Source organism: Podarcis vaucheri (assembly GCF_965113315.1).
Source record: "Podarcis vaucheri genome assembly, chromosome: 1".
In the NCBI taxonomy this organism is placed as follows: domain Eukaryota; kingdom Metazoa; phylum Chordata; class Lepidosauria; order Squamata; family Lacertidae; genus Podarcis; species Podarcis vaucheri.
This window is the reverse complement of record NC_138759.1, coordinates 113,567,813-113,594,566: the sequence shown is the minus strand read 5'-3', so window position 1 is coordinate 113,594,566 and position 26,754 is coordinate 113,567,813. Positions and strand designations below refer to the sequence as shown.

The 26,754-nt window shown below is 42.8% G+C and overlaps 1 protein-coding gene across 1 annotated transcript in view; it reads left to right on the top strand.

Annotated features, from left to right (window-relative positions):
• Positions 1–716: 716 nt before the first annotated feature.
• The window catches only part of ABCB11 (ATP binding cassette subfamily B member 11), a 54,654-nt gene continuing 28,616 nt past the window's right edge, over positions 717–26,754 (top strand). Inside the window, exons 1-17 of the mRNA XM_082237114.1 lie at positions 717–901; positions 3,940–4,034; positions 5,186–5,207; positions 8,970–9,023; positions 10,920–10,962; positions 11,710–11,951; positions 13,614–13,701; positions 14,836–14,969; positions 16,383–16,554; positions 17,494–17,618; positions 18,774–18,948; positions 20,399–20,512; positions 21,718–21,828; positions 21,938–22,063; positions 23,456–23,659; positions 24,896–25,066; positions 26,455–26,674. Coding sequence (XP_082093240.1) covers positions 3,959–4,034; positions 5,186–5,207; positions 8,970–9,023; positions 10,920–10,962; positions 11,710–11,951; positions 13,614–13,701; positions 14,836–14,969; positions 16,383–16,554; positions 17,494–17,618; positions 18,774–18,948; positions 20,399–20,512; positions 21,718–21,828; positions 21,938–22,063; positions 23,456–23,659; positions 24,896–25,066; positions 26,455–26,674 — 2,077 coding nt within the window. The 5' untranslated portion in view covers positions 717–901; positions 3,940–3,958. The remainder of the gene's footprint in view (positions 902–3,939; positions 4,035–5,185; positions 5,208–8,969; positions 9,024–10,919; positions 10,963–11,709; positions 11,952–13,613; positions 13,702–14,835; positions 14,970–16,382; positions 16,555–17,493; positions 17,619–18,773; positions 18,949–20,398; positions 20,513–21,717; positions 21,829–21,937; positions 22,064–23,455; positions 23,660–24,895; positions 25,067–26,454; positions 26,675–26,754) is intronic.

Genomic DNA, 26,754 nt, shown 5'->3' with positions numbered 1-26,754 from the left:
ATTGCAGAGAAGCTGTGAATTTAATAAAAAAGATTAGAAAGATGACAGGTGAATTAAGTTGCTTAAACTGCGGTTGCACCAGCTGTTATCGGGGTCCAGTTGCATCACACACCAATGTTCAGCGATCACATGAAGGGTCACCTGTGTATTGGCAACACACGGATGATAAACATATAGCTCAGAGCTTTTGTTGTTGGCTTCTAATTGGCAATGTCTCCATTGGGGCTCCATGAGCTCCAGAAGGGGTTTCTGCTATTTACGCCAAAGAAGACCTTTTACTGCTTCCGTCAAACGTTGCTGTGGGTGGTGAACCCATAAATGACTTCTCTAGAAAGCTTTCAAAAATGCTTCTAGCCTAGGTTGAATCAAAGGGGAACTTTGTGAAGCTTTTCTGACTAGTTAGCTGCTTAGCCTCCAGCTGAGAAAGATAAAGAATGAATGTTGTGCAAATTTTGGAAAAGGAACAAAGATTTTTAGCTTCAGATTTAGAGATGGACTTTCAAAGTGATTTTTGTACCCATTCCACATACATAAGACTTCATTGTTGACCTTTAATTAAGAATTATTATAATATTGCCTTTCTGAGACTGCATAAGACATTTGTTTTTGTTTTCTGTGTAGTTTTTCAAAGATTTCTATTTTCTCATTTTGCTGTTCAGCTGTATGATAATTTTACTCAAGTTAAAATTCTACACTGAATGTCAATGAACTCTGAGGACCACTCGGTTACTGACCTTGTGTAAATAGTCTCTGACTACTTAGAGGCTTAACTCTTGATAAATGGGTTACTACATTGAAAGCTGATGGGTGTTGAAAATGGATGTACAAACTGTTGACTAATTTCACTCCATAGGATCCTTGGAGCTTGTTTCTCTGTTTCTTCCTCTTTTTACTTCAACTGGTGAGGAAAAATATATGTATTATTACAATGTTAGCTTTGGATAAAACAATAAGAACATGCACCTCAGCAACTTAAATAAATTACAAAATATACTGTGACTAGATTGTAATGGTCTTAACAGTAATTAAGGAAATAAAGGAACATTCTGTGAAAAGTGTTAAGCTAAGCTGCTTTTTTCTGAAACTCTTGTTTTACTAGGTTATAGAATAAGTAATAATTTGAAATAACTATTTCAAATACTCCTGGGCACAAGATGAATTTGCTATATTAACTGAAGAAGTTTTCAGAGTATTTTATGGCCAAACAGATATAGGAGATCCATGACTGCATGTCTTGATATTTTAAGTTTTATTTAAAAGCAGAGATGTGTGTTGGGAAGGAGGAATCTAAATTGGATTGGAACAGCAGAACTGGAATATGTTGATATCTCTTCCTTCTTGCAACAGTTTTCTGATATAATACGCTGCAGCTACTCTTTTTCCTACTGGGAACAAATATTTATTTTTGTAAGCATGAGTGTTCTTTAAAAGCCTACTTAAAGTCATTGTCTTAAACTGTTATTTTATTACAATGGTGATGATGATGTTGCTGCTGTACTTCGCTAACACAACTCAAAATTCCTATAGAAGAGCAAAGACCATTTGTTAATGGGGGGTGGTTGGGGACAGGGACAAGTCAGGTCTCTGTTTTTATGCTGATTATGAATCCTGGGGTGGCTGCTGTACCCTCAATTGAATTTTCCCTTCTGTGCAATACTTAAGTATGTTTTCGCCTATCACTTCAGGACTGAAGTTGGCTAAGTGACTTCTGCTGCGATTCTTCCTTCTACTTACCCACTTACTTCTCCCTTGTAAGAGTGCATAGAATTTAAACCTTAAAGGCACAGGAAATGTCTTAGGTCAGGGTAGCTACAGGCAGATCTGCAAGATGGTGAAACTGCTGTTACATACAGTGGTACCTCAGGTTACATACGCTTCAGCTTACATATGCTTCAGGTTACAGACTCTGCTAACCCATAAATAGTGCTTCAGGTTAAGAACTTTGCTCCAGGATGAGAACAGAAATCGTGCTTCGGCGGCGCAGCAGCAGCGGGAGGCCCCATTAGCTAAAGTGGTGCTTCAGGTTAAGAACAGTTTCAGGTTAAATATGGACCTCCGGAACGAATTAAATGCTTAACCTGAGGTACAACTGTATCTTTAGACATCAGGCCTTTGGTTTTTAATTACCGTATTTTTTGCACCATAACACTCACTTTTTTCCTCCTAGAAAGTAAGGGGAAATGTCTGTGCGTGTTATGGAGGGAATGCCTACGGGTGGCATGCCTACGGATTTTCCTCCTCTAAAAACTACGTGCGTGCTATGGTCGGGTGCGTGTTATAGAGCGAAAAATACGGTATCTATGGCCTTTTTTGTATGAGTGGGATGTTTTAATCTAGTTTTTTAAATAAAAAAATAGAATGGTCTTTTAGGTTTTTTTAATGGTAACTTTAATGTGTGTGTGTGTGTTTAAAATTTTAAAAATACTGTAAGTTGCTTTGCGTTGCCATGGCAAAAAAACCCTAATAAATTTAATAAAGAACAATGATAATAACTGTTGCACTAAGCCGCCTGCAAAAGGCCTTGATGAGGGAAGAACTGAGCAGAGGGAGTAAATATTACATTTATGCTTTACTTTCCTGCCCTGCAATCTCAGTCAAAGAGGGTTCCTAAAGTGGAAGCTAATAATGAACTGAAGAGGAATTTGACTATGAAGAACACCCAATAGATACTGGGCAAAGGAGATACAATTTTCTACAACGGCAGTTATTCGGGCAGGGCTGGCCCAAGGCAATTTTGCTACCTGAGGCAGAGCAGCAAAATACTCCCCCTTGACCTCCATTGAGTTATCTCTTCACAATTACATAAATGCCGCTACCAGGTGGTAAAAAAATAAATAAAAATGCAGTAATAAATGGGTAAAAATTTGCTGCTTTTCATGACACCCAAAATCTGTTGCCCGAGGCAGCTGCCTCCCTCTGTCACATGATAGGGGTGGCCTTATATTCAGACTATTCTGCATGAGGGGTGGAATATTCTGAGGCTTAGGTAAGGGTGCAAAGGAAGGCCTTCACTTTATTTTTCAGCAACAGCTACCCCAGGGCCCCATCAATATATTTAGACCACTACCACCTTTTAGTTATCTGGGGGGGGGGGAGGAATAGAGCTGTCTTACACTGTACAGTGGTAACTCGGGATGCAAACAGGATCTGTTCCACAGCCCCGTTCGCATCCCGAAGTGAACGTAACCCATGTCCGCATGTCTGCGCGTGCGCGGGTCACGTTTCAGCACTTCTGGGCATGCGCATGACATAATTTTGACGGTCTGCGTATGCGCACTTGGCGAAACGCAGAAGTAACGCGCTCCGTTACTTCCGGGTCGCCGTGGAGCGCAACCCAAAAATGCTTAACCTGAAGCGTATTCATCCCAAGGTATGACTGTAAACTACCAGACTGATCCTGATAGCCTTATGATGCTGTCCCCTAGCTGTTAATTCCTTGTAACTCAAAACAAGACAGCAAGCTCTAGAATCATCTAATGCACCTGCGATTTAATGTACTTGGAGTTAAAAACTGGCTGGCTAGGGTTTAAATCAGTTATTTCAACTGTACTGTATTTTGTTTTTGCTGCGGTTTTCTTTTCTTTTAAAAAAAATAGTAATTGTAACTCATATTGGAAGTTGTCAAGCTGAAGCTCAGAGTTATTTTAAGTAAGTAGGTAAGTAAATAAATAAATAAGTAAGTAAGTAAAGTGATGCTGAACCATGGACCTACTCAGATTTATTTTAAGTAGGTGGGTAAATAAGTAAGTAAGTAAGTAAGTAAGTAAGTAAGTAAGTAAGTAAGTAAAGTGGAGTTGAACCATGGACCTACTGACTTATAAGAATTTCATTTCATTTTACTCAGTAAAATCATACAAGTACAAAAGAGAGCTTTAGAAAATTGTCATTTGGTTTGCAAAGTCGGGGTACATTATTATCATTATCATCATCATTATTTAGCAGCATAAAGAGGAAGATCATGCCTGAGCCAGTTACTTTGCACAGTATTAAGAAAATCGGAGAAGACAACTATGGCTTTGAGCCGGAAGAATCACGTATGATGTTTTCCATTTTATATACCTCTTGACATGTCAGTAAATCTCTTCAAGACCCATTTGCTCATATCATCCCAAGCTCATGGGGTTTTTTTGGGGGGGTGGGGAGAAAGTATTTGCTTGCCCACTCACTATTGCTAACTTCTCCTCTTCCTCTGGTTGGAAAAGTTAACAAATTATCTGGCAAGATGTGGAAGGAGGATATGCAGCTCAAGAGAATCATCCTCTTCCCCAAGTTCCAGTGTGCAATAGACCAGTTTGCAGGGGCTGCGGTTGGTCCCAAGACTGAAATTCTCTTTTTGAGCATCTCAAGATCTTGGATGCAGAGTGTTACCTTTCTTAGCTGGAGAAGGAGGAAGAGGTAGCAGCAGAGGTGATGAGCAGGCAAGAGAGAGCAGGGCTGAAACATTGGTGTTCCCTTTACAAGAATGCCCTTCTGCTTGATCTTTTACCTTGAAAACCAAACCAGTTGAAACGTGGAGGTACAATTATAATGAAAGGAACTGTGGATTCTTGGAGAATAGGCCTGGGCATGTGGAATGGGATTAGGTCTCAGAGTTTTGAAACAGAGCAACCAGCTGCCCCATCTTGATGTGGTATTTTCTGCATTAGATTGACCCCCCCCCCCCGGTAATATCATGCTTATTATTTTATGTTGTTTCAGAGTTACTTTTTAACTTATTCCAAAGTGGAATAGGAGCCTGGATAAATACACATAAATAATAAAACACAGCGGCCATTTTAAGATAGTGGGAATTTTCCCAGTGTTTTGTAATAATAGAAGCATCTTAAAAAACAAAAAAAAGAGCCTTGTTCTGACCTTGACATACAAGCACTCCTGTGCCTGAACATAGTCAGTCTTTGGTTAGCAATGGCAATTCTGTGGGATCTTCTGCATGCAAAACATTGGCACCACTAAGTTATGTCTCTTTCCATTTCCTGAACCTGTTTTGGGAACTGGTTTGTAGAATCAGATCTCCAACATGAATCATTCCAATTTGGTCCATTTGGGATTTTTGTATGAACTCTTCGAGTTCTCTTTAATCAAACACTGCCTGTACATAATTAAAATGGCCTCGTGTGTGTGTCTAGGAGTATGGATTAATTTTCAAAGAATGCTAACTATAGGATGTATTTGTTTTCCCCACCAGATAACGGCATCTGCAAACCAGAGTAAGTAATGCAGATATTTTCAAAGTATTTGGTTACACAAGTAGGACAGGCAACAAAATGTTGCAGTTTAGCGAGTCCTTCTGTTCCGGATTTTAGTCAGCCATGCCTCATTCCATTTCCCCTCCCCTGATTTTACACCCTCCCCTTCCTTCACTGTCAAGGAGCATTCTGTGACCACTGAGCATGCTCAGACCTCATTTGACTGTTTTGCTGGTTTTGCCCCCTTCATTGAACCCCCCCCCAATATTTTTTGCACCTCTTTGGTACTTCGTGGGGGGGCGTCTCTCTCTCTCTTGAGCCTGCTGATACTTCCCCCGTTGCAAGTGGATGGTGCAGTTTTGGCTATATAAAGATCCACACTATTCATTTATTTGATGCCTAGAAAGCAGTTTTCATAATTCATTGGTGTGTTTGCAACATAGGAAATGCAGCCACTTCAATATTTTCTAATCTCTAATATTATGCAACTGGTATGAGTTAAGCAAAAATTCAGAACACAATGTGCAATAACAGAATACCAGAAGAAGGAAAATGCTACTATTTCAATCAATTCCTCTTACAATGCAGGCTGGATCTATTCACAGGTTTCATGGCATGATGTGACGATTAACAATTCCATGTGGAAATATTTTCCACTCTGGCTGCTTTCCTTAGATATGACATTGACTGACAGCCAATCAATCACTTTTGTGTGGGTTCATGGCGGTGGTCTATGCCACAACAGAATATTCTAGAATAGAATACAATATTCTTTCTGGAAAACTCTCTTACAAAAAATAAAACAAAAAACCCCAGAATTAAATACGAAGAGATTTGTACTAGGCTATAATTTGGTGAAAGCAAAACTAATATGTCTTAAAATAGAAACTTGCCTGCTGTATCACTATACAGTTGATGGAGAGAATATAGCCTTAAGCAAATTTCTGAGGAGCTGGGCTCCAGATATGCGGAAATAGAGAAAACACCAAGCCCTTAAATATGTTTTCACAGCTCAGAACCGCACTGAAACTGGTTGTCATAAAGTTTGGTGCCAGGTACACACATGAATGGGATTTAAGTTTCAAATTAAGCCTTCTGGTGAGGCGAAACTCAGAGTAGCGTGGAGATGCATTTTTACCAGAAGTATAATGTATCCTAACCATTTTAGCAATATGATCAATGCCCCTCAAAACTGAAAATTCATGTTAGTACACGTGAACTTTGTATACGAAAGGTTAATTTATGCTGAATTGGATGGTACTTCTCCCTGATATGGCCCATGCAGATAGGGATGAAGAAGCAATCGCATGCCTTCTCTGCCCACCGATCTGGTCACTTACACTAAACTATGGTTTGTGCAGATGAGGGCAAAGATGAGCATTCCAATGAGAAACCAGTAAAGATAGGACAGCTATCCTTCAGGAAAGTGTTGGCCCCATTAACTGATTTGTATAATGAGGGACACTAATACACTTCTGAGGAACTCCACAAGGTGGTGGTGTTTTATTTGGGGGGTGTTTTGCCTGTGCCTCTGTAATGCAGTGGTTTTCAACAAATGGGCCGTGGCAGCCTGAGGTACCTTGAATGATGGTCAGGGGTGCTGCGGGCAACACTGGCCTCTGTCCCTCTTTCCTTCCCTTCCTCCTCTGATGCCCTCTCGCATCTCTGCCTCCCAAAGGCTTGTACGACTGTTGCAGCAACCCTGGCTACAAGCTCTGCAGGCAAATGGTGCCACTGGGGCTGAGCAGGGGGTGCTGGTTGCCAGGAGCTGAGGTGGCCTTCAAGTAAGCAGGCAAGCGGACAAGGGATCCCAGCCAACCAGTCCACCAGCCTTTGCTGTTGGGAATGGACAGACAAGTCCCAGGTGCCTGTGTGGCAGTGTGATGAGGCATCTCTCTTTGGGGCAGCTCAGAGACTAGGGGCGGCCATGACTGCCCAGAGGATTCCGAAGCAGAAGGGAGAGGAAAAGAGGCTGAGGGAACACTCCACAAGGGAGGGTGTTCAAAAAAGGGTGAGAGGCCGCCAGCTCTGTGGGCCAGGGGTGACATAACTGGGCTCCTGAGACCCACAGAGATGCTGTAGAAAGAATGTACAGTGGTGCCTCGCAAGACGAAAAGAATCCGTTCTGTGATTCTCTTCGTCTAGCGGTTTTTTCGTCTTGCGAAGCAAGCCCATTGACGGATTAGCGGATTAGCGCTATTAGCGGCTTTTAGCGGCTTATCTGCTGATCGGATCAGCTGATAAGCGGCTTAGCGGCTTAGAAAAAGGGGGGGAAACCAGCAGGAACTCGCAAGACATTGTCGTCTTGCGAAGCAAGCCCATAGGAAATTCGTTTTGCGAAGCACTTCCAAAACGGAAAACTCTTTCGTCTAGCGAGTTTTCCGTCTTGCGAGGCATTTGTCTTGCGGGGCACCACTGTAGTTAGTCAAGGGAATTGTGGACTCAAAAAGGTTGAAAACCTCTGCTGTAATGATTTTGGGTAGAAAGGCAGCAGGAGGGAAAGGTGTTAACCATAAAGCACCCTTCTTTGGCCCCGTCCCCCCCACTCAACACCCAAAGCTGTTTTTTCCTAGGAAAAGCACAGATATCTGTAGGCATTATTCATGTGTAATTCGTGGTGGCAGCTAAGACTGTGAGGACTTGCTTGAGGCCACTCAGGGAGTACAAGAGGAACCTAGGCCTCTAAGAAGTAAATCAAACTCTCTCTCCCTTCTGAACAATACTGATTTTTCAAGTATCCACCCAGGCCGGGGAACAGGATGGTTAATGCTCTTTATACTATAGTGGACCAATTATGGGATTAGCAGGGTCTAGGAAGGGTACCATCCCCGTTATATTCTTCTCTCATTCTTATAGTCCTATGTGAAATTTTTCCTGTGGGAGTGCAGCTAGATGAAGCAATGAGGTGGAATATTAAGACACAGGATAAGACACAGCTTATGATCCTATAACCAGAACTGCCTCAAACACTCTCAGATCATGTACCTTTGAAGATCCTCTGAACCTCAGCATTAAGCCAGACAGTCCCAACCTTAAAATTAATGGTGCATTAAAGAATTCTTATTCCTTTCCTTTAAGAGTTCCGCTAACACTGCTTTCCTTGTAGAAATGGAAGAGAAATTTGATTTTGTTTGCCTTTTAATGAGATACATTCCAATTCACTCTTCCCCAACAAATACATGAACTGAAATGCAGCTATACTTGAAATTTGACCTTTCTTGAATTTTTCAATTCAGTGTACAAAAATGCACGAATTAGGGGGAAATGTCATAAAAATGAATGAATGTTAGAAAAAATAGCATGCAAAAATGCATTATATATGGGGGAAATGCTTGGGAAAATAAATACATATTTATCAAGTCAAAACTGCATACAAAAATGTGTTCATTGGGAGAAATTTGCACTAAAATGCAGGTGCATTATTTTTTACAGTCATAAATTGGTGCAGAAATGTGAAGAGAACAGCAATGGGGATGGGTTGTCCTGGGGACTAATGGTATCAGAAGGGCACAAAAATCAGACCTGTTGAAGGAATAGAGCTTTTTAGAACCTTTGTTGTAATCTACTTTTTAAGGGGGCGGATTTCAAGTCTGTTAAAAATAAAGTCCAGTTCCTTGTATTTCAAATGCCTCTTTTCAAAATGACAGTCCTGTTGTAACTGAAGCCATAACAATGTCCCAAGATGATAACATACATTTTGATAGATAAAATAAATTTGAATGGAAGTGCATGGGAATAGGCCCCTTAAGAGTACTCACATGGATATTGCCTTGCCTTTCACAGGTATTTCCATAATAAAAAGGAAACTTCTTCAAAGAACAATACAAAAGGGAACAAGTAAGTTAAGCTGGTTACTCTTCTATCAGGATAATTGCCGGGCCCATTCATTCATTCTGCTAAACTTTGCAGGAGTGACAGAGGGTGGTAAAGGAGGCAAAATCTCTGTGACAAGGTGTGCTGACAACCATCCTTCAGACAGTTTTCAAATGGAATTAGACAAATAATTCACGGAGGCTAGGGCTATTAACTGGCTGCTAGCCATAATGGTTGTAAATTGTGGCCAAGATCATGATGGGGAGGAACTGTGTGTGAGAAAGGGTTATTGCCCCCTTGTGTCCTGTTGGTGGGCTCACCAAATGTATCTAGAATCATAGAATCATAGAGTTGGAAGAGACCACAAGGGCCATCGAGTCCAACCCCCTGCCAAGCAGGAAACACCATCAGAGCACTCCTGACATATGGTTGTCAAGCCTCTGCTTAAAGACCTCCAAAGTAGGAGACTCCACCACGCTCCTTGGCAGCAAATTCCACTGTCAAACAGCTCTTACTGTCAGGAAGTTCTTCCTAATGTTTAGGTGGAATCTTCTTTCTCGTAGTTTGGATCCATTGCTCCGTGTCCGCTTCTCTGGAGCAGCAGAAAACAACCTTTCTCCCTCCTCTATGTGACATCCTTTTATATATTTGAACATGGCTATCATATCACCCCTTAAATCTGTTGGAAACTGGGTGCTGGACTAGGTCTGGCCTTTGCTCTGATCTTGTGGGGCTCTTATGTAATAAGGAAATGCAACACGTCAGTCCCGAAATGTAATAACCCAGCATGAACCTATTTCTAGAAACTCCTTCTTTACAAAGACCCCATCGTGCACTCACATACCTCACTTTCTACCTCACAAGACCCACTTCATGCCACTGTGTAAGACAGGTAATCATTTACCATGGTGTGTGTGTGTCTGTGTGTGTCTGTGTGTGTGTGTGTGTGTAACCAACAACTTAATACTTTAATCATCTGTATCATCCAGATGGATGGTGGCAATAAGATTCTTTTCCACTTCCCTTCTACCAAGTGCTATTTTTCTAGAAAAAAAGAAGTGCTGGAACTCACTATGAACACCTCCCTTGTGCTCTTATAATGGCAATGGCGCCCACCTGAGAGGGGCCGGAACTGAATTCTGGTGGGGAGCGGGCTCGGAGCCCTGCTTCTATGTAATATTTCTGCTCAAGTGCAGAAGATTCACTTCATCATTGGGCAGGGCAATACAGATTGGTGCATAATGTGTGGTAAATTCTGTCAGAATATATTGGGTGTGGGTGTTTGTTTGTGTTTTCAATGCAAGTATTGATGCCGTGCAAGTATATGGGTGGTTCAATGACAGCAATAACAAACCACAGCTTGTAACTCTTCAGGCAGCACAAATTTATCCCTCAGATTAATCTGCCAGCCTCTCCCATCTCTGCCTCATTGTTCCAAGAACCGCCTTGCCTTCTGTACTATGCTCACTCTTCTTCTTTTGGGGCCTAAGTTATGGCTGGATCTAGAATAACAAGAGTCCCCTTTAATTTGTCAAGGAAATTATATGCTATTTTTGCAAATGTTTTGTTATAACACCAGACAATATCGATTACACGAGGGGGGCTTTTGAGATATGCTCCTGTAGTCCAGCATCTGTAAAACACCACTTAGGGAACATGCCGTGAAACTGGACGTCTCAAGAGCAGTGTGTGAGTGAAAATACTGGAGAATTCTTGACTGTCTTGGATTGATTCAGTGGTGGGGGGAAGAGGCTGCTACTGGTAGGATGGAGCTGCCTTTACACATAGACTTCTTTGGCACTGTGAAGAGGTTCTTCCACTAGGCAATCCAACAAAAGGGATTTGATTCCTAGCATATCTGGGGGAAAGAATACAACTTTCATAATACAACACATTTTGCTTTCTTTCTTTTTTAAACAGGACATCAGAGAAGAATGAAATTCGAGTTGGCTTCTTTGAGTTGGTAATAAAATTGTTGCTTTTCACCACTTCATATATCTGCTGTGGTTCTATAGATCAGGGTGGTCAGATTCCCAGCTTATAGGGTCGTCATAATCGCAACTACCCATACAGCTTCTGGGTCTTGTGGCCAGCATGACTAAGCCGCTTCTGGTGAACCAGAGCAGCACACAGAAACGCCGTTTACCTTCCCATCGGAGCAGTATCTATTTATCTACTTGCACTTGACGTGCTTTCAAACTGCTAGGTGGGCAGGAGCAGGGACCGAGCAACGGCAGCTCACCCCGTCACGGGGATTCAAACTGCTGACCTTCTGATCGGCAAGTCCTAGGCTCTGTGGTTTAACCCACAGCGACCACCTGGGTGAAATCCAGTGCTATAGTACCACTCATGGAGTGGCTTTTGACTCAGAAGAGCATCTATTAATGCAAAAGAAGGGAGGTGATTTGCACTGATATCTCTCTTCCATACACAACCCTTGTGCCTTCTTCCGCACTTATCTAGAGGGTCCTACAAGGGTTCTGCAACAGATTTTCAGTTCTCAAGGGACTGTAGCAGGAAGGTGGGATCAGAAAACAACTACCATTTATTTTAGTGGCCGCCTCTGTTGGATCAAAGCCATTCTGCCAGTGAAGCAGCAGCCTTGGGTTTCAGCCAGTGTTAGTAAGAAAAACAATTGGAACATTAATATACAAAGGAGCAATGCATAATTTTTTGTGAATGCTCTTTGTCTGTTTCCCCCCACTTAAAGTTTAGATTTGCTTCTTCATCTGAGAAACTGATGATGGTTTTCGGTGGCATCTGCGCTGCTCTTCATGGAGCTGCCCAGCCAGCCATGTTGATTGTTTTTGGGGTAATGACAGACACATTTATTCAATATGATATTGAGAAGCAAGAGCTTAGTGACCCGAATAAAGGATGTGTGAATAACACTATAGTGTGGATCAACAGTTCCTATCACCAAAACGACAATAATACACCAGTGAGTTGTGGGTAAGTGAACAAGACATTTTGCATTGTGTCCGGTGCTAATACTACTCAGAGTAGCCCCACTGAAGTTAAAGAACATGACTAACTTGGGTTCATTAGTTTCATCAGGTCGACTATGGGTAGAGGCTGGACATAACCTTATAGTAATATCTCAATATTTCGATATTTATAGACCTTACAAATGAGCAAAGCATTTTATCTCCTCTGTTATTAAATGACATTGTCTGAAATCTTCTACATTCTTGCACAGAAGATAAACCAATGATACTCCAGGTCAGTTTACCAGCCTGCCTTCATATACAGTGGTACCTTGGGTTACATACGCTTCAGGTTACAGACTCCGCTAACCCAGAAATAGTACTTCAGGTTAAGAACTTTGCTTCAGGATGAGAACAGAAATCATGCTCCGGCGGCGCAGCAGCAGCGGAGGCCCCATTAGCTAAAGTGGTCTTCAGGTTAAGAACAGTTTCAGGTTAAGTACGGACCTCCGGAACGAATTAAGTACTTAACCCAAGGTACCACTGTACATGTGATTACACCACTGGGCATTGGCTCTGTAGTTTTGCAAACTCCATGTCTTAAATAATATTCCCATACCATGTCCTATCTCAGTTGAACTAATGTCATCTCCTCTCCAGAGCTGGAGGTGTTGCTACTTTGTTCATTGCCTGGCTGATAATAGCTCATTTTAATTTATACTTGCCCTACCATTGAGTCTAGCCAGCTTTGCCAACTGCTGGCTCTTACTAGAACGTGTAAAAATAGAAATTCGTCAGTCATTTTTCTAAGATTTGCTTTGTACTGCCCTGGTTCTGTAGAAGTAAAAAAAGAAAAGAAATATATATCGTTACTTTTGCATTTAGAACTATTGTGCACAATTTCAACAGGAAATCACACAAAGGTAAATGTCCTTTGGCTTCAAAAGTTGCAGCTGCAACCCACAAGTCAATAATGGTTGAGTACTTGGATTTCAGGGCCAAAGATAATTGATGTAAACTTAAGGTTGATTCACTTGTTCCACCTAAGCACCGTTTTTTGGCAGTGGTTCAAATTCAGCACTCTTACGCATGTTTACACAGAAGTAAGTCCCACTATATGGAATGGGACTTGCTTCCAGGTACATGTGCATAGATTGCATCATTAGCCTTTCACAAGGAAATAGTTTGAAACTGGATCAGTTTATGCAAATGTTGAACAATAACTAATATTCCTTCTTTGTTTTGCCCTTGTTGAATTACAAATCAACCAGTTAGCATTAAATGCTTTTAATGTTTGAGGTTTTACTGAGGTTTTATAATTTGTTGGAAGCCACCCAGAGTGGCTGAGGGAATCCATTCAGATGGGTGGCATATAAATGATATATTATTGTTATTATTAATATTAATGGAGAATATGGTGGACTTTTTTGTCAGATTGTCTGCTACTTACAGTATATATTATTTTGGAAAGTCAGTTTTTTTGTTTTCACTACAATCCCTTACTCTGCCCTCTCTGAATTCATACCCAAATATTAACTGAGGGAAAAGAACAATGGAAATAAGTTCATCTAGCTGCTAATGAAGTTACATTATTTCTGATATTAAATTTGCCTGCAGGCACATCGATTCAAGATGGACTGATTTACCAAGGTCATATATCTTCTTTAATTCTTTCTTTATCTATCAGGTTGCTGGACATTGAAATGGAAATGAGTTATTTTGCAAGTTACTATGGGGGAATAGGCTGTGCAGTGCTTGTGCTGGCATACTTCCAGGTCAGTATTATTATTTACTTCCCCATATTATTTTCCACAATAGAAAATGGTTTAATGTTGGTGGCACTCACCAGAAAAACAACAAAAAGGCAGCTAAACTCCCTTCTCCACAGTTGGGACACAGTCACAGGGCATTTCCAATTTGGGGTGCAACCACCCAGAAGGCCCTGCCCTGTGTTCCCATTTATCCCTCCCAACTTCCTGTGGACATTTGTTGACTGGAATCCTTCAACGATGGGCATTGTGAGGCAATTTTTATGCTGCTGTCTCATGGTGATGATCCAGATCCGGTTATATAGATGTCCATGTGTTTAGTAGGCCTCTGTTGTCAACATACTGGAGTAGGTTTGTAAGCCTGAGATTTCTTCCTATGCTCCATGTCATGTAGAATGCACACAAAGGGACCAAGTGTTTATTTGCCGTTTAATCATAAGAGTTAACAGAAGTGGTTTGGTTTTTTTATAGTTAGCTCCTCAATGTCAAGATCAATAATGGTAGGCAAGGATCTCTGGAGGCAGTTGTTGAGCTTGGGGGGGGGGATTACGCAGGGTTGTTGGGGGGGATTGCCGAAAATCGCTCACTCGCATGCGTCCAAAAATCTGCCTCTCAAATGTCCCCTCGCTGGCAGAAGCTGCCAATCACCCGCCAAATTACCGCAGATTCAGCCACTCAATGCCAGCCATTGATGCAGCAACCAATAACATGCCCAATAGCCGCTGACAGCCGTGGCAGCAACCAATCAAATGTCCACCCTATGCACTATCCATGTATAAGACAACCCCTACTTTTTAGCATAATTTTTAAAGAATAAAACTTATACCCAGAAAAGTACAGTATATAGTCTGCTCCTGGTTAAAGCCAGGCAATTCCCACTAATGTAACTGTGTTAACGGCTCCTGCCAGCCATTGTAGCATATATCTGTAGATGCCTGAATCAACTTATAAAGCATGTGCAGGGTTTTTATAACAGAAATAATCAATGCCAAATAAACCCAAAATTAGAATATATTTTTTCCATTTAGCTGGCTGTGCTGTCAATATTTGCATCATGGTTTCGTAGTTGCTAGATGATCACCCTCTCCCCCTTTTAACTGTGACTCTTCCTTATCTCTCATTCTTCCCTACCCCCTACAGATCAGCTTATGGGTAATCTCAGCCGCTCAACAGACACAGAAAATCAGAAAAGCCTATTTCAGGAAAATAATGAGGATGGATATAGGCTGGTTTGACTGTACATCGGTGGGGGAACTCAGTACACGTATTTCTGAGTGAGTAATCTCAGACATCCATTGGTGAATGAGGTCAGCATGTTTTTAAGACGCTGCATTCTAATGAGTAGTCTGTGCAAGGTTATGTGAGTGAAGAATAATATCTACAGTATTACTTGTACCAGACTGGGGTCTGACTCCAAAGCAGAGCTAATATTCCACTGGATTTTGCTAGTAATGTGAGAGAAAATTGGCTTGAATCTGCACTTCTTAGAACAATAAACTAGTTGAAAACAGAGCTGGCTTTCCAAATTCACACTTGTGATGCAGTTCTTCAATTAAAAATGTGTAGAAAAATGCATATATTGGGGGAAAGTGTACATTAAAAATGCACATATTAGTGAAAATCACATACACAAAATGCATTACATAAGGGAATACTGCTTGCAAAAAAATGTGTGCATTAGACAAAATTACATACAAAAATGCATGTTCACACTGAAACCACTTTGAGGTACATAAATTTAATGAAATAATAATAAGGAAACATTGATGCATTTCTGTAAGGACATTAAAAATAATCATCACAAACTGATGAGAAAGTGCTGCAAAGACCAGAAAAAATGAGAAACTAAAAAAACCAAAACTGATGGATTTGTCCATCTTTAGCAGCTGCTGAAAACAACAGGTATTAAAAGGGTAGAAGATGAAACTATTATCTCTGCTTGAAACTTCCTACAATTAGGAAACCATTACTTTGCATGTGTGTTGAGATGTCGAAAAGGCCACCATAGGCACTTAAGCAGAGATGTAGAAGCAGGTGGGAAGAAGCAGCCATGAGCCTCACAGGGAGAGGGTGGAAACACACAGATAACAAGGCAGGTGTGTCATGTAGACATTTTTCTAGCAAAAACATCTAAGGCCTTCCCTAACCTGGTACCTTCGGCATGCCTTGGACTGCATCATCCTCAGCCAGTGCAGTCGTAGTCCAAAACATCTGGAAGGCAGCCCTGTTTGCACCATCAACTAGCCTGCCATTTTTTCACAAGCTGGTGATGCTGGTGTTCTGCCTTTGTTGCTAAGTGACCCTGCCAATGCTCATTCGCTCTCCTTTTCCATGGCTGACACATAGCACAGCCAGTCTCCAAGCTTACAAGGAGAACTGGGGTGAGGAGCAGAAACACAATCACAGGTTTGTTGGCAAGTAGAGTCCAAGAGTGGGGTGGTTTGTAAGCCAAATACCTGTCCCAGAAACCCAAGAACCTACAGCCTGCCTGGAATCTAAAAGGAAAGGCTTGTTTACTTCAGACCTCAGTTCCCAAATGTCTGAACAAAGGAACGAAGAGACAGAAGCAAATGAGATAAATGGCTCTCATCAACATTTCTCCAATGTAGAAACAAATTGAATGAATATTTGGGATTGCCATGAGGGTCATATGCAACTGCTGCTTCAACTTTTTTTGTTCTCCACAGTGACGTAAATAAAATAAATGATGCTATTGCTGATCAAGTAGCAGTCTTTATCCAGCGGTTCACCACCTTTATTTGTGGATTCATGTTAGGATTTGTCAGAGGCTGGAAGCTGACCTTGGTTATTATCTCAGTCAGTCCACTACTTGGGGTTGGAGCTGCCATGATTGGCCTGGTAAGGAACAATGCCATTCGTGTCTAATTATGGCTGCTTTGTAGTCATGGAGAACTATGGCAAGATTTTAAAGTCACTGGCTGTTTAAAAACAACAACTACTCCACAGAACTCTGTCAAACCACCTACTAAGGGTTTTTTAAAATCTGTCCAATATCTATTTTTCACTGTTGTTCAGTAGTGCTGTCTGTCTTTCCTATCACCAAACTGAGAGCTTCAGTAAACCCAACTGGATTTTTGCCATTGACTTCAGAGGGATGTTCATGCAGTAATGGAAGCCACAATACCTTAGATGTTACTGGATTACAGCTGGAGTTATTGGACTACAGATATTACTACATCTCCCATCAGTCCCAAACCAGCATTGCCAGGGTTGTTTGGAGTCGTATTCCAGCAACATCTGGGGGGCATCCAGTTGGGGAATGCTTCATTAGGTAATTTTTGTTGTGCCATAAGACTCTTCCTTGGCTTTGCTGCACAAGCAAGCACGTCCAGCCCTCTGAAAGCTGACTCTGTGGAAGGCAGGCATTTAACAAACTCCCTGTCAACCTTGTCTAAACGTTCACAGAGAAATCCTCTGTGAAGCTGGAAGGCTGACAAAATCTTTGTAATAGAAATATTAGGTGTGCTGCATAACGGTTGTATGATGGCATATGCAACATCAATATTTTATATAGCTGATTCTAGAGCACAGTGGAATATGGTGATGTTGCCTAAAATGCACCTATATAATGCACTAGATAAGCCCACCTGATCTATCACATAAGCTATTTAGCACATGACTATGGGTAGGTGAAGTGAGCGAAAAAGAAAAATGAATTTGCTACATAAATGTGTCCTTTGTAAATGTAGATAACCCAGTGTGACAGCAAGGAGCTTGTACAATCCAAAGGAGAAAAACCTTCACTGCCTAAATGAATCTTCTTACTGATTGGTTTAGGCTGTGGCAAAGCTGACAGGTCGAGAATTAAAAGCTTATGCAAAAGCTGGCGCTGTGGCCGATGAAGTGCTTTCATCCATCAGAACAGTGGCTGCTTTTGGAGGGGAAAGAAAAGAAGTTGCAAGGTGGGTTCATGTATCATGACTGACTCACAGACCTGAAGAAATTTAAAAGCAACAAAGCCTATGATTTTTTAAAGCATAATATGTGCAGGAAGATGAATCCTCTCCTTTGCTGTAGCTTAGATCCACCCTGTCTATCATCCCATACAGTACACTTTCCCCCAAACTTTCTAGTACAGGCACACACACCCCACTTACATGGGGGTTATGTTCCAGGCCCCTGCACACATAAGCGAAAATTGCGTAAGTGGGGAGCATCCTCTAAAAAGCCTCTAAACCTCTGTATCCCCCCTGCTCCCCAGCTCTCTCTCTACTTCTCTCTCTCTCTCTCTCTCTTTCTCTCTCCACACAACTCTATCTCCAACTAGAGTTGAAGCTCTAGGACCAGCTGGAGGACGTGCGAAAAAGTGGCTGCTGCTGCTGCTGCGCTACCCTGCACATCAGCTGCTAGGTGGGGAAGCTGAGCAGCCTAAACAAAGCCCCGCTGTGCCTTGGGTCTCTTTGGGGCTTCCTCCGCCCTCACTGACGTTCTCTTCGGGCTCTGGAAAGGGTCTTCTTGCAAGCCACAGGGACTCTCCAGCTCGCTACCACTATTTCTAGGGATGAACGTATCATATCTATCTATCTATCTATCTATCTATCTATCTATCTATCTATCTATCTATCATCTATCTATCTATTTCCCAGCACTGCGCATATATGCAGTGACACGCCAGTCAATCATGCGTAGGTGGGTAGAATGCCTGTATTTCAATGTGATATGGGGAGGAAATAAGGTGTAGGAAGGGGAAGGGGTCCAGCACCCCTCATCCAAAAAAGTAGAAGATAGACTCCTCCCCCTTGCACTACCCACCCCTTATTCTGAATCAGACCATTGGTCCTAATTGTTCAGCATTGCCTACACTGAATGGCAGCAGATGTCTGGGGTTTCACGTGTGAGTCTCTCCCAGTCTGACCTAGAGAGGTTGGGGACCGAACTGAGCACCTTGCACATGCAAAGTGTGCACTCTGCCACTGAGCTACACCTGCACCTGCACCATGCAAGCATGCCTCTTTTGTAACTCCTTCAACACCAAACATGGCCCTTATTTAGCCCCTTTGCTGTGTTTTATTTTTCTCAAATGCACTTCTTAAATTTTCCTTTTGTTCTTTCCGCAGATATGACAAAAACTTAGTGTTTGCCCAAAACTGGGGAATTAGAAAGGGAATAATAATGGGATTTTTCACCGGTTACATCTGGTGCATCATTTTCCTGAGTTATGCGCTAGCATTTTGGTACGGCTCAAAACTTGTTCTTGAAGATGAGGAGTACTCACCTGGCACACTTATACAGGTAAGGCTTTCAGTGGTTTCCCCCGTTTTCCCCCCTCAAAGCACTTGCACTTCCAGCCACCTCATTGCTTTGAGGTGGGTGCTTTGTAAACTTTTCAGTGTAACCTTAACAGGTGGGACCTGTAGTGTAAAGCTGCAGCATACCTAGTAGGAGGTACCATATTTTTCACTCTATAGGACACACTTTTTCCCCTTCAAAAATGAAGGGGAAATGTGTGTGCGTCCTATGGAGCGAAGACGCCATAGCCCCGCGCGCGCTCTCCCAGCTGGGGAGGTGACGCGGGGCTATGGCAGGAGCCTCTACAGCCCCGTGTCACCTCCCCAGCTGGGAGAGCGTGCGTGAGGCTAAAGCAGCCCCCCGCGACCCTCTCCCGGCTGGGGAGGTGATGGCAGGAGCCTCTACAGCCCCACGTCACCTCCCCAGCTGGGAGAGCGCGCAAGGCTAAAGCAGCCCCCCATGACCCTGCCATAGCTCCGCGTCACCTCCCCAGCCGGGAGAGGGTCACGGGGGCTGCCCCTTTCCTCTGCTCCCTGACCTGCTCTTTGGGGCTGGTGGTGGGCTTCCCCCGCCAGCCCCAAAGAGCAGGTCGAAAGGAACCTGAAGCCTGGAGAGGGAGAGGGGTCAGTGCACACCCCTCTCGCTCTCCAGGCTTCCAAGGTAGCCGCCTGAACGCACCTTAAACCGCACCTTGTTTTAGAGCGGGAAAACAAGAGGGGGAAAGTTCTCCCCCTCTCTGTGCATCGCCTCCTGCCGCTTCACTGAAGGGGCGCTGGGCAGAGAGGGGGAGAATATTTTTTTCTTGTTCTCCCCCCTCTAAAACAAAGTGCGTCCTATTGTCCGGTGCGTCCTATGGTGCGAAAAATACGGTATTCTGTTCAGGGTTCCAGCTAGCCATTGTGCAGAATTCTCCTCTTCTTTTGCCACCATCCCACACATTTTTCTGTCACACCTCCCTACAGCCAGTCAGCATTCTATACTTAGCAAGCATATTCACTGGGCTGATATTTGTGTGTGAGGGGGGGTGTCCCTTGGGGTCATTTCCTCCTCTCCCCCTCCAGCTGGATGAGACCTTCCTCCTATGCACAAATGGTGTCATTTTGACTACTCAAGGATTGCCGCTCAGACAACAAATTCACTATTAGCATATAAGATATATTTCAGAGCATCCTTTAACCTTCTTTGGAACCTCCCTCTACTCATCTGAAAATTTGAAATGTTTCCCTTAGTTGAGAAAAGAAAACAATAATGCCATTTTAAATTGCGTTCCTGCCTTCAGATCTATAAATATCTTTTTTGTACCCTCCTTAATATATCACACTGGGCAAAAACATTTTTCTGCCTTCCAGAATGATTCCTTCTAATTATAATTTAATTTCTGCTCCAATGCAATTTTTAAAGCCACCCAGAAAACATAATTGTTTTCCCCCCACCCCCTTTTCTTTCTTTTCAGGTTTTTTTTGGAGTTCTGGTAGCTGCCTTAAGTCTTGGCCAAGCTTCTCCTTGCCTGGAAGCCTTTGCCACTGGCAGAGGAGCTGCAACAAATATCTTTGAGACGATAGATAAAGTGAGTAACTCAACTGGTTCAGCACCACTAGCCTGTGTTGGAGGGTGAAATAAATGAGCCTGGCATCAGCTTCAGGGCTTCTGCCAACAGCACAGATGAGAAATATTATGGTGATTAAGGGGAAAATTGATTGCAGATTAAAGCAAACCAGCACCATGCCTGTGCATTTGACAAAGAGCGCATTCGTCCAAGTGGCAGTTCTAAATGATTGCTTATGAATATTCAAAGTATCAGCAAGCTCCAATATTTATCTATTAGGAGTCAACTCTATAAGCGGCCTGATCGCCAAGACACTCAGCTCCGCAAAGTGGTTTCAGGAATTAAGCCGCTATGGTCTCCCTTGATTTATAAGGAATGAAGCGAAGCCAAAGGCTCAGATAAGGGCATTAATACATATAGTGTCACCAAAGCTTCAGGGAATGGAGAGAATGGAATAGCTAGCAAATATAACCCTTTGTAATCCCATTGGGGGCAAATAAGCTACGTCCGTAGCAGCCAGCTGTGCTCTTCTGCTTTTAGCTCTCGCATAGCAGAAAATAATGCTTACTTAACAGCTTTGATGCGCGTAATTAGAGAACGAGACGAGTGGGTCGTAGGAAAATGTGTATAATGCCTTGCACTTTTTAAAGAATATCTTTAGCAGTGCAATCCTGTGCATGGCTACTCAGATGCAAGCCTGAGTTCAATGGGATTGACTCCCAGGAAAGCCAAAGTTATTCCCCAAGCATGGTCTGGGCATGTGGTCTCTTTGCATAGCAGGCACATTGTGCCCCTTGACTCAAAGACCAGGTGAAAGGTGGACAGCACGGAACTTGGGGGTGGATGAAAACAGGCCAAAACTTTAAAGATTGCAGCAAAATGAGCAGAGTTGGCATGGCATAGGGCCAGGATCTGTTAACATCCTTAGATTTCTCATCTGAAGTCTGATTCACCATCCCAGTTCGCCTGTTGGGGAGTGCCATGGGAGTTGACCAACATCTAGGGAGGCAGTGTGGGGGCTACCCAAGAGCCAGGCATCCCATTGGGAATCTGAAATGGGTGGCTCCATCCCCAGCTAACCCCAGGCTCCGGCCAGGAGCTGGAGCAACTCCTTAAGACCCTCTTACAAGGGTCTTCCTTATGTTTGGATTCTACCCAGTGCAAAAAAGAGAGAGAAAGCAGCTTTTCTACAAGGGAAGTAGTATAACCGATTAACTCTGCCCCAGAAACCTGTTATTGACTGTATGTCAGAAGATGGCTACAAGCTGGATAAAGTCCGTGGTGAAATTGAATTCCATAATGTGACTTTCTACTACCCATCCAGGCCTGACGTAAAGGTAAGAACTTCACTTTTCTGGTTAACCATTATAGCTGCTTCCATGTACTGCTTTGAACACCAGGGAAAACACTTTTTAAACATGTGATCTTTTTCATTTTTATTTCCAGATTTTAGAAAAACTCAACATGGTTATCAAGGCAGGGGAAACAACAGCTTTTGTTGGACCCAGTGGAGCTGGAAAGAGCACCACAATACAGCTCATCCAGCGATTTTATGACCCTAGTGAAGGCATGGTGAGAGCTTTACCTAACTTCTTTGTAAGAGAGTGGTCACTTTCATTTTCATCCCTCCCCCCACCCTTTTTAATTAAAAATCCTGTAAAACGACTACACAACTTCCATTTTCATTTAAAGAATCCTGGGACATGATTCATTCCCACTGTGGGTATAGAGCAGGGGTAGGCAATCTAAGTCCTGTGGGCAGGATGCAGCCCAATCGCCTTCTCAACCTGGCCCATGGACAGTCCAGGAATTAGTGTGTTTTTACATGAGTAGAATGTGTCCTTTTATTTAAAATGCATCTCTGGGTTATTTATGGGGCCTGCCTGGTGTTTTTACATGAGTAGAATGTGTGCTTTTATTTAAAATGCATCTCTGGGTTATTTGTGGGGCATAGGAATTTGTTCATCCCCCCCAATAGATAGATAGATGATAGATGATAGATAGATAGATAGATAGATAGATAGATAGATAGATAGATAGATAGATGGATGGATAGTCTGGCCCACCACATGGCCCACCCACGGCTGAAAAGGTTGCTGACCCCTGGTATAGAGCAGGGTAAGGGGAGAAATTAGATTCAGTTTGCATTTAAAGGTGAACACACTTAATTTGCGCTTTCTGAATCAATATATGAAGTGAAATCCAGCCAGCCTTCAAAATTCACAGTTTTCTGAATTTTGCAGTGCAGTTCTCCAGCAAAGTAGCATGTACATAGAATAGGGTAAGGTAAAAAGGTAAAGGACCCCTGTATGGTTAAGTCCAGTCAAAGGCAACTATGGGGTTGTGGTGCTCATCTCGCTTTCAGGCTGAGGGAGCTGGCGTTTGTCCACAGAAAGCTTTCCGGGTCATGTAGCCAGCATGACTAAGCCGCTTCTGGTGCAACGGAACACTGTGATAGAAGCCAGAGCACATGGAAACACCACTTACCTTCCCGCCACAGCAGAACCTATTTATCTACTTGCACTGGCATACTTTCAAACTGGTAGGTTGGCAGGAGCTGGGAGCTCACTCTATCGTGTGGATTCGAACTGCCGACCTTCCAATTGGCAAGCCCAAGAGGCTCAGTGGTTTGGCTACAGTGCCACCTGCCACCCTCATAGAGTAGGGTACAAAGTGCTTAAAGACATTGATTAGTAAATATAGCATATAAAACTGCATTGTATTAGGGAAATTGCATTTCAGAAATGTGTGCATTAAGCAATATTCATGCTAAAGAACTTTCATGGGAACTTTTTTTGTCAAAAAAAATCACGTAGTAGTGTGGAAATATGAAAACTGGGAGAAACCAAAATTGACAGATTCATCTATTCCTAGTGTAAAGTCTATTCCAATATCAAATACTGAGTGACTGAACAAGTGTATTATGACTATTTATCCTGCAAACAACTTGTTGTTGTTATGTAGATTACTCTAGATGGACATGATATTCGTTCGCTTAATATTCAGTGGCTGCGTTCTTTGATTGGCATAGTTGAGCAGGAACCCGTCCTGTTTGCTACCACCATTGCAGAGAACATTCGCTATGGTCGGGAAGATGCCACTATGGAAGACATCATCAGAGCAACCAAACAAGCCAATGCCTACGACTTTATCATGGATCTGCCTGGGGTAAGGCAAGCTTCAGTTTACAATATTCAAAATCCTGATGTGACTGCATGCCTATCTAGCTTGTGACCTACAAAGTCATGCACACCTCACCAGCCACGCATTGTGGTCTTCCAGAAGTGTTTGTCTGTTTTTGTAGCCTCAGGCAGGCATTGAGAACAGAACGTTTATCACACCTTGGTGGGTTCTTATACATGGCTGGTGGTGGACCATTACTGTGTAGGTCTATCCGCAGTGTTCAAGACAATATGGACACTTGCCGTCTTCTACAGTGGCCACTATCTTTTGAAGTTTATTTGTGGTTCCTTCCTTCAAAGGAGAGAGAGAGAAAGTAGATTTTTTTTGGTGATGCCAGTGTTTATTGGCTGCAATTCCAAGGTGTGTGCCTGAGTCACTCATGCACCTACTAGGAGTTTCTTGGGTAAATTGCTTCTCAGCAGACAGTCCCCTGTTGGATTAAGACCATTATTGGTATTTCCTTTTCCTTTTTTCCTTTTCCTTTTCCTTTTCCCGGGTAATGAAGAGACCATAAAGTGATGTTTAAATGTACATGGTTGTTCTCAGTAAGTTGACTGCTAGTAGAAGAAGGATAAGGACTTTCAATGGCTGTGTTCTACCTCCACTGTCAAAGTTGCTGGGGAACACAAGTTGGGGGATGGAGGAGTGCTGTTGCATGTAGGTATTGGTTGTGGGCTTCCATAGGTACCTAGATGGCCATTATGGCCAGGTGTTCTTCTCTTCAAAGATACATATAAGAGACTTGCTTCTTCAGGTGCCTTGATATTTTTGGGGTGGGTTAGGGTATACAACACTTGTCATTCTCAAACTTATTTTGACAATTTCGAGGGGATCTAGCCATATCTCCATGGCAGAGAATATGCTTTGATTGTGTAAGCTCCACCAAAAAGACCTTAGCTAGAAAGCCAGCTGAAATTTATTGTCTGAGACCCAGGACACTCAAGAAAGATAGATAGCACCCGGTTAGGTGGATCAGACTTCTTTTCATGGTTCTATTTCATGCAGAGAGGAATAGAAGCTTGTTTTATTTCCTTAACAAAGAATTGTGTGGATGATACCTGCTTCGGGATCACATGGGGGTTTCCTGCTAGACTAGAGAGACACATGGGCTCACACCGGCACTGGGAGCACAGACAGAGGATGGGTGCAGCTCTCACCATTGAATAGGATCGAGGTAAAGACCTTTGTCACTGGTTTCATATTCCCATCCCACTGTTTTAGAAATTTGACACCCTAGTTGGAGAAGGTGGTGGTCAGATGAGTGGAGGCCAGAAGCAGCGGATTGCTATTGCTCGTGCTTTGGTTCGAAACCCCAAAATCCTGCTACTGGACATGGCTACATCAGCACTGGACAACAAAAGCGAAGCTACAGTGCAAGAGGCCCTTCATAAGGTTTGGCATATTTAATGAGTGGGCAGATGGGCAGGGGATAATAATAATAATAATAATAATTATTATTATTATTATTATTATTATTATTATTATTATTATTATTATTCAATATCATGGGGGTGGGGGTAGGAAACTTTTAAAAACACACACACCCTCTTAAGTATAATCTCCTTAATGGTAGAGATTAGTCTCTTCTCCCCTCCACAACTTTCTTTTTATAATAAGTTTACAAGATACAAAATTATGGTGAGGTGTGGTTAGGAGACCTAATGTGATATAATGATTATAGTGCCAGAGTAGGAGTGGGAATCCGATATTCAACCCCCACATTCAGGCAGTCACAATCTCTCTTGTGAGGATGAGATCAGAGTGGGGAAGAGAAAGAGGAAGGGCAGGCTAAAATCCAGTTAGCAACAACAACAACGACAGTGCTATTCAGAGCTTTGCATTTGCTCCAATGCAAAATTGGTGTTCTTGAAATGCCTTTAGGAGCAAGGCCGGGCCCCCGCTATGTGCGCTCTGGAACTTGCTGCATGTTTCCATAAGAAAATCAGTAGAGTGGATGCGAGGTTCTACAGCGTAGAACCTCACACCCTCCCATTAACCAACAAACATGCATGCAGTTTCCAGAATTGTTAGGCTTGTTAACAGTGGAAACGTGGGAAGGGAGCAGTGGCAGATCAGAAGCTCAACCTGTGGTGGGGAAGAGTTTACCCCCAAAGACTTTCACAACACAGATCTCAAAGAGCTGTTGGGAAGAGTCATGTTGGGGAATGAGATGGAAGAGGTAGTGTTTCCTGTACTGAATGGACCCATTGAAATCCATGGGCACGACTGACTGAAGTCCTTTGATCTCAGTGGGTCTGCTCTGAGTATGTCTTAGTTAAATGAAACCCACAGCTTTTAAGCTTCCAACCTTTCGTACTCATTTATATGGGAGTAGATGAGTGTTCCAATACCAGAACTGCACAGCCAGGAAGCGCACAAGCACAAAGTTTAAAAAGCGGGGGGAATTGTTCAGTAAATAGCAGGCAATGCTGGAGATGGGAGGTAGGAATGCTGCTCTTCAAACATTTGCTTGGAAATGAATATAAATATCAGTGCTGGTGTAAGACAGCTTGACGGGCACACACAGAATGTACAGATTTCTGTGTACCAGCATTCATGCCCCTCTTGCAAGCATCTCATAGGCACCTGGTTTGCAATGGTGAGTGGCCTTGATGGGCCATTAGTCTGATCCAATAGAGCTCTTTGCATGTCCTTAAACCAGTTAGGCTTCATTCCATGCTCCGTGACCGACCACACACAAAAAAGCAAAGAGACCAAAGCCTACCTGTTTTACTCATCTGTTTGCTTCACCGATATTTCCCCCCCCCCTATTGCTTTAGGCTCGCGTTGGGCGCACGGCCATCTCCATTGCTCACCGCTTGTCCTCAATCAGAACTGCTGATGTCATAATTGGCTTTGAGCATGGAAGAGCAGTGGAAAGGGGGAAACACGAGGAGCTGATGGAACGGAAAGGGGTTTATTTCACACTGGTAACTTTGCAAAGCCAAGGGGACAAGGCACTCACTGACACGCCGGTGCAAAGCAAGTACCTTATTCTGCGTTTCTGAAAACGAGGTCAAGGTTTACTAACTCAAGGAATTAATTTCCTTTTCTGTACTAACACAACTATTTCCCTATGG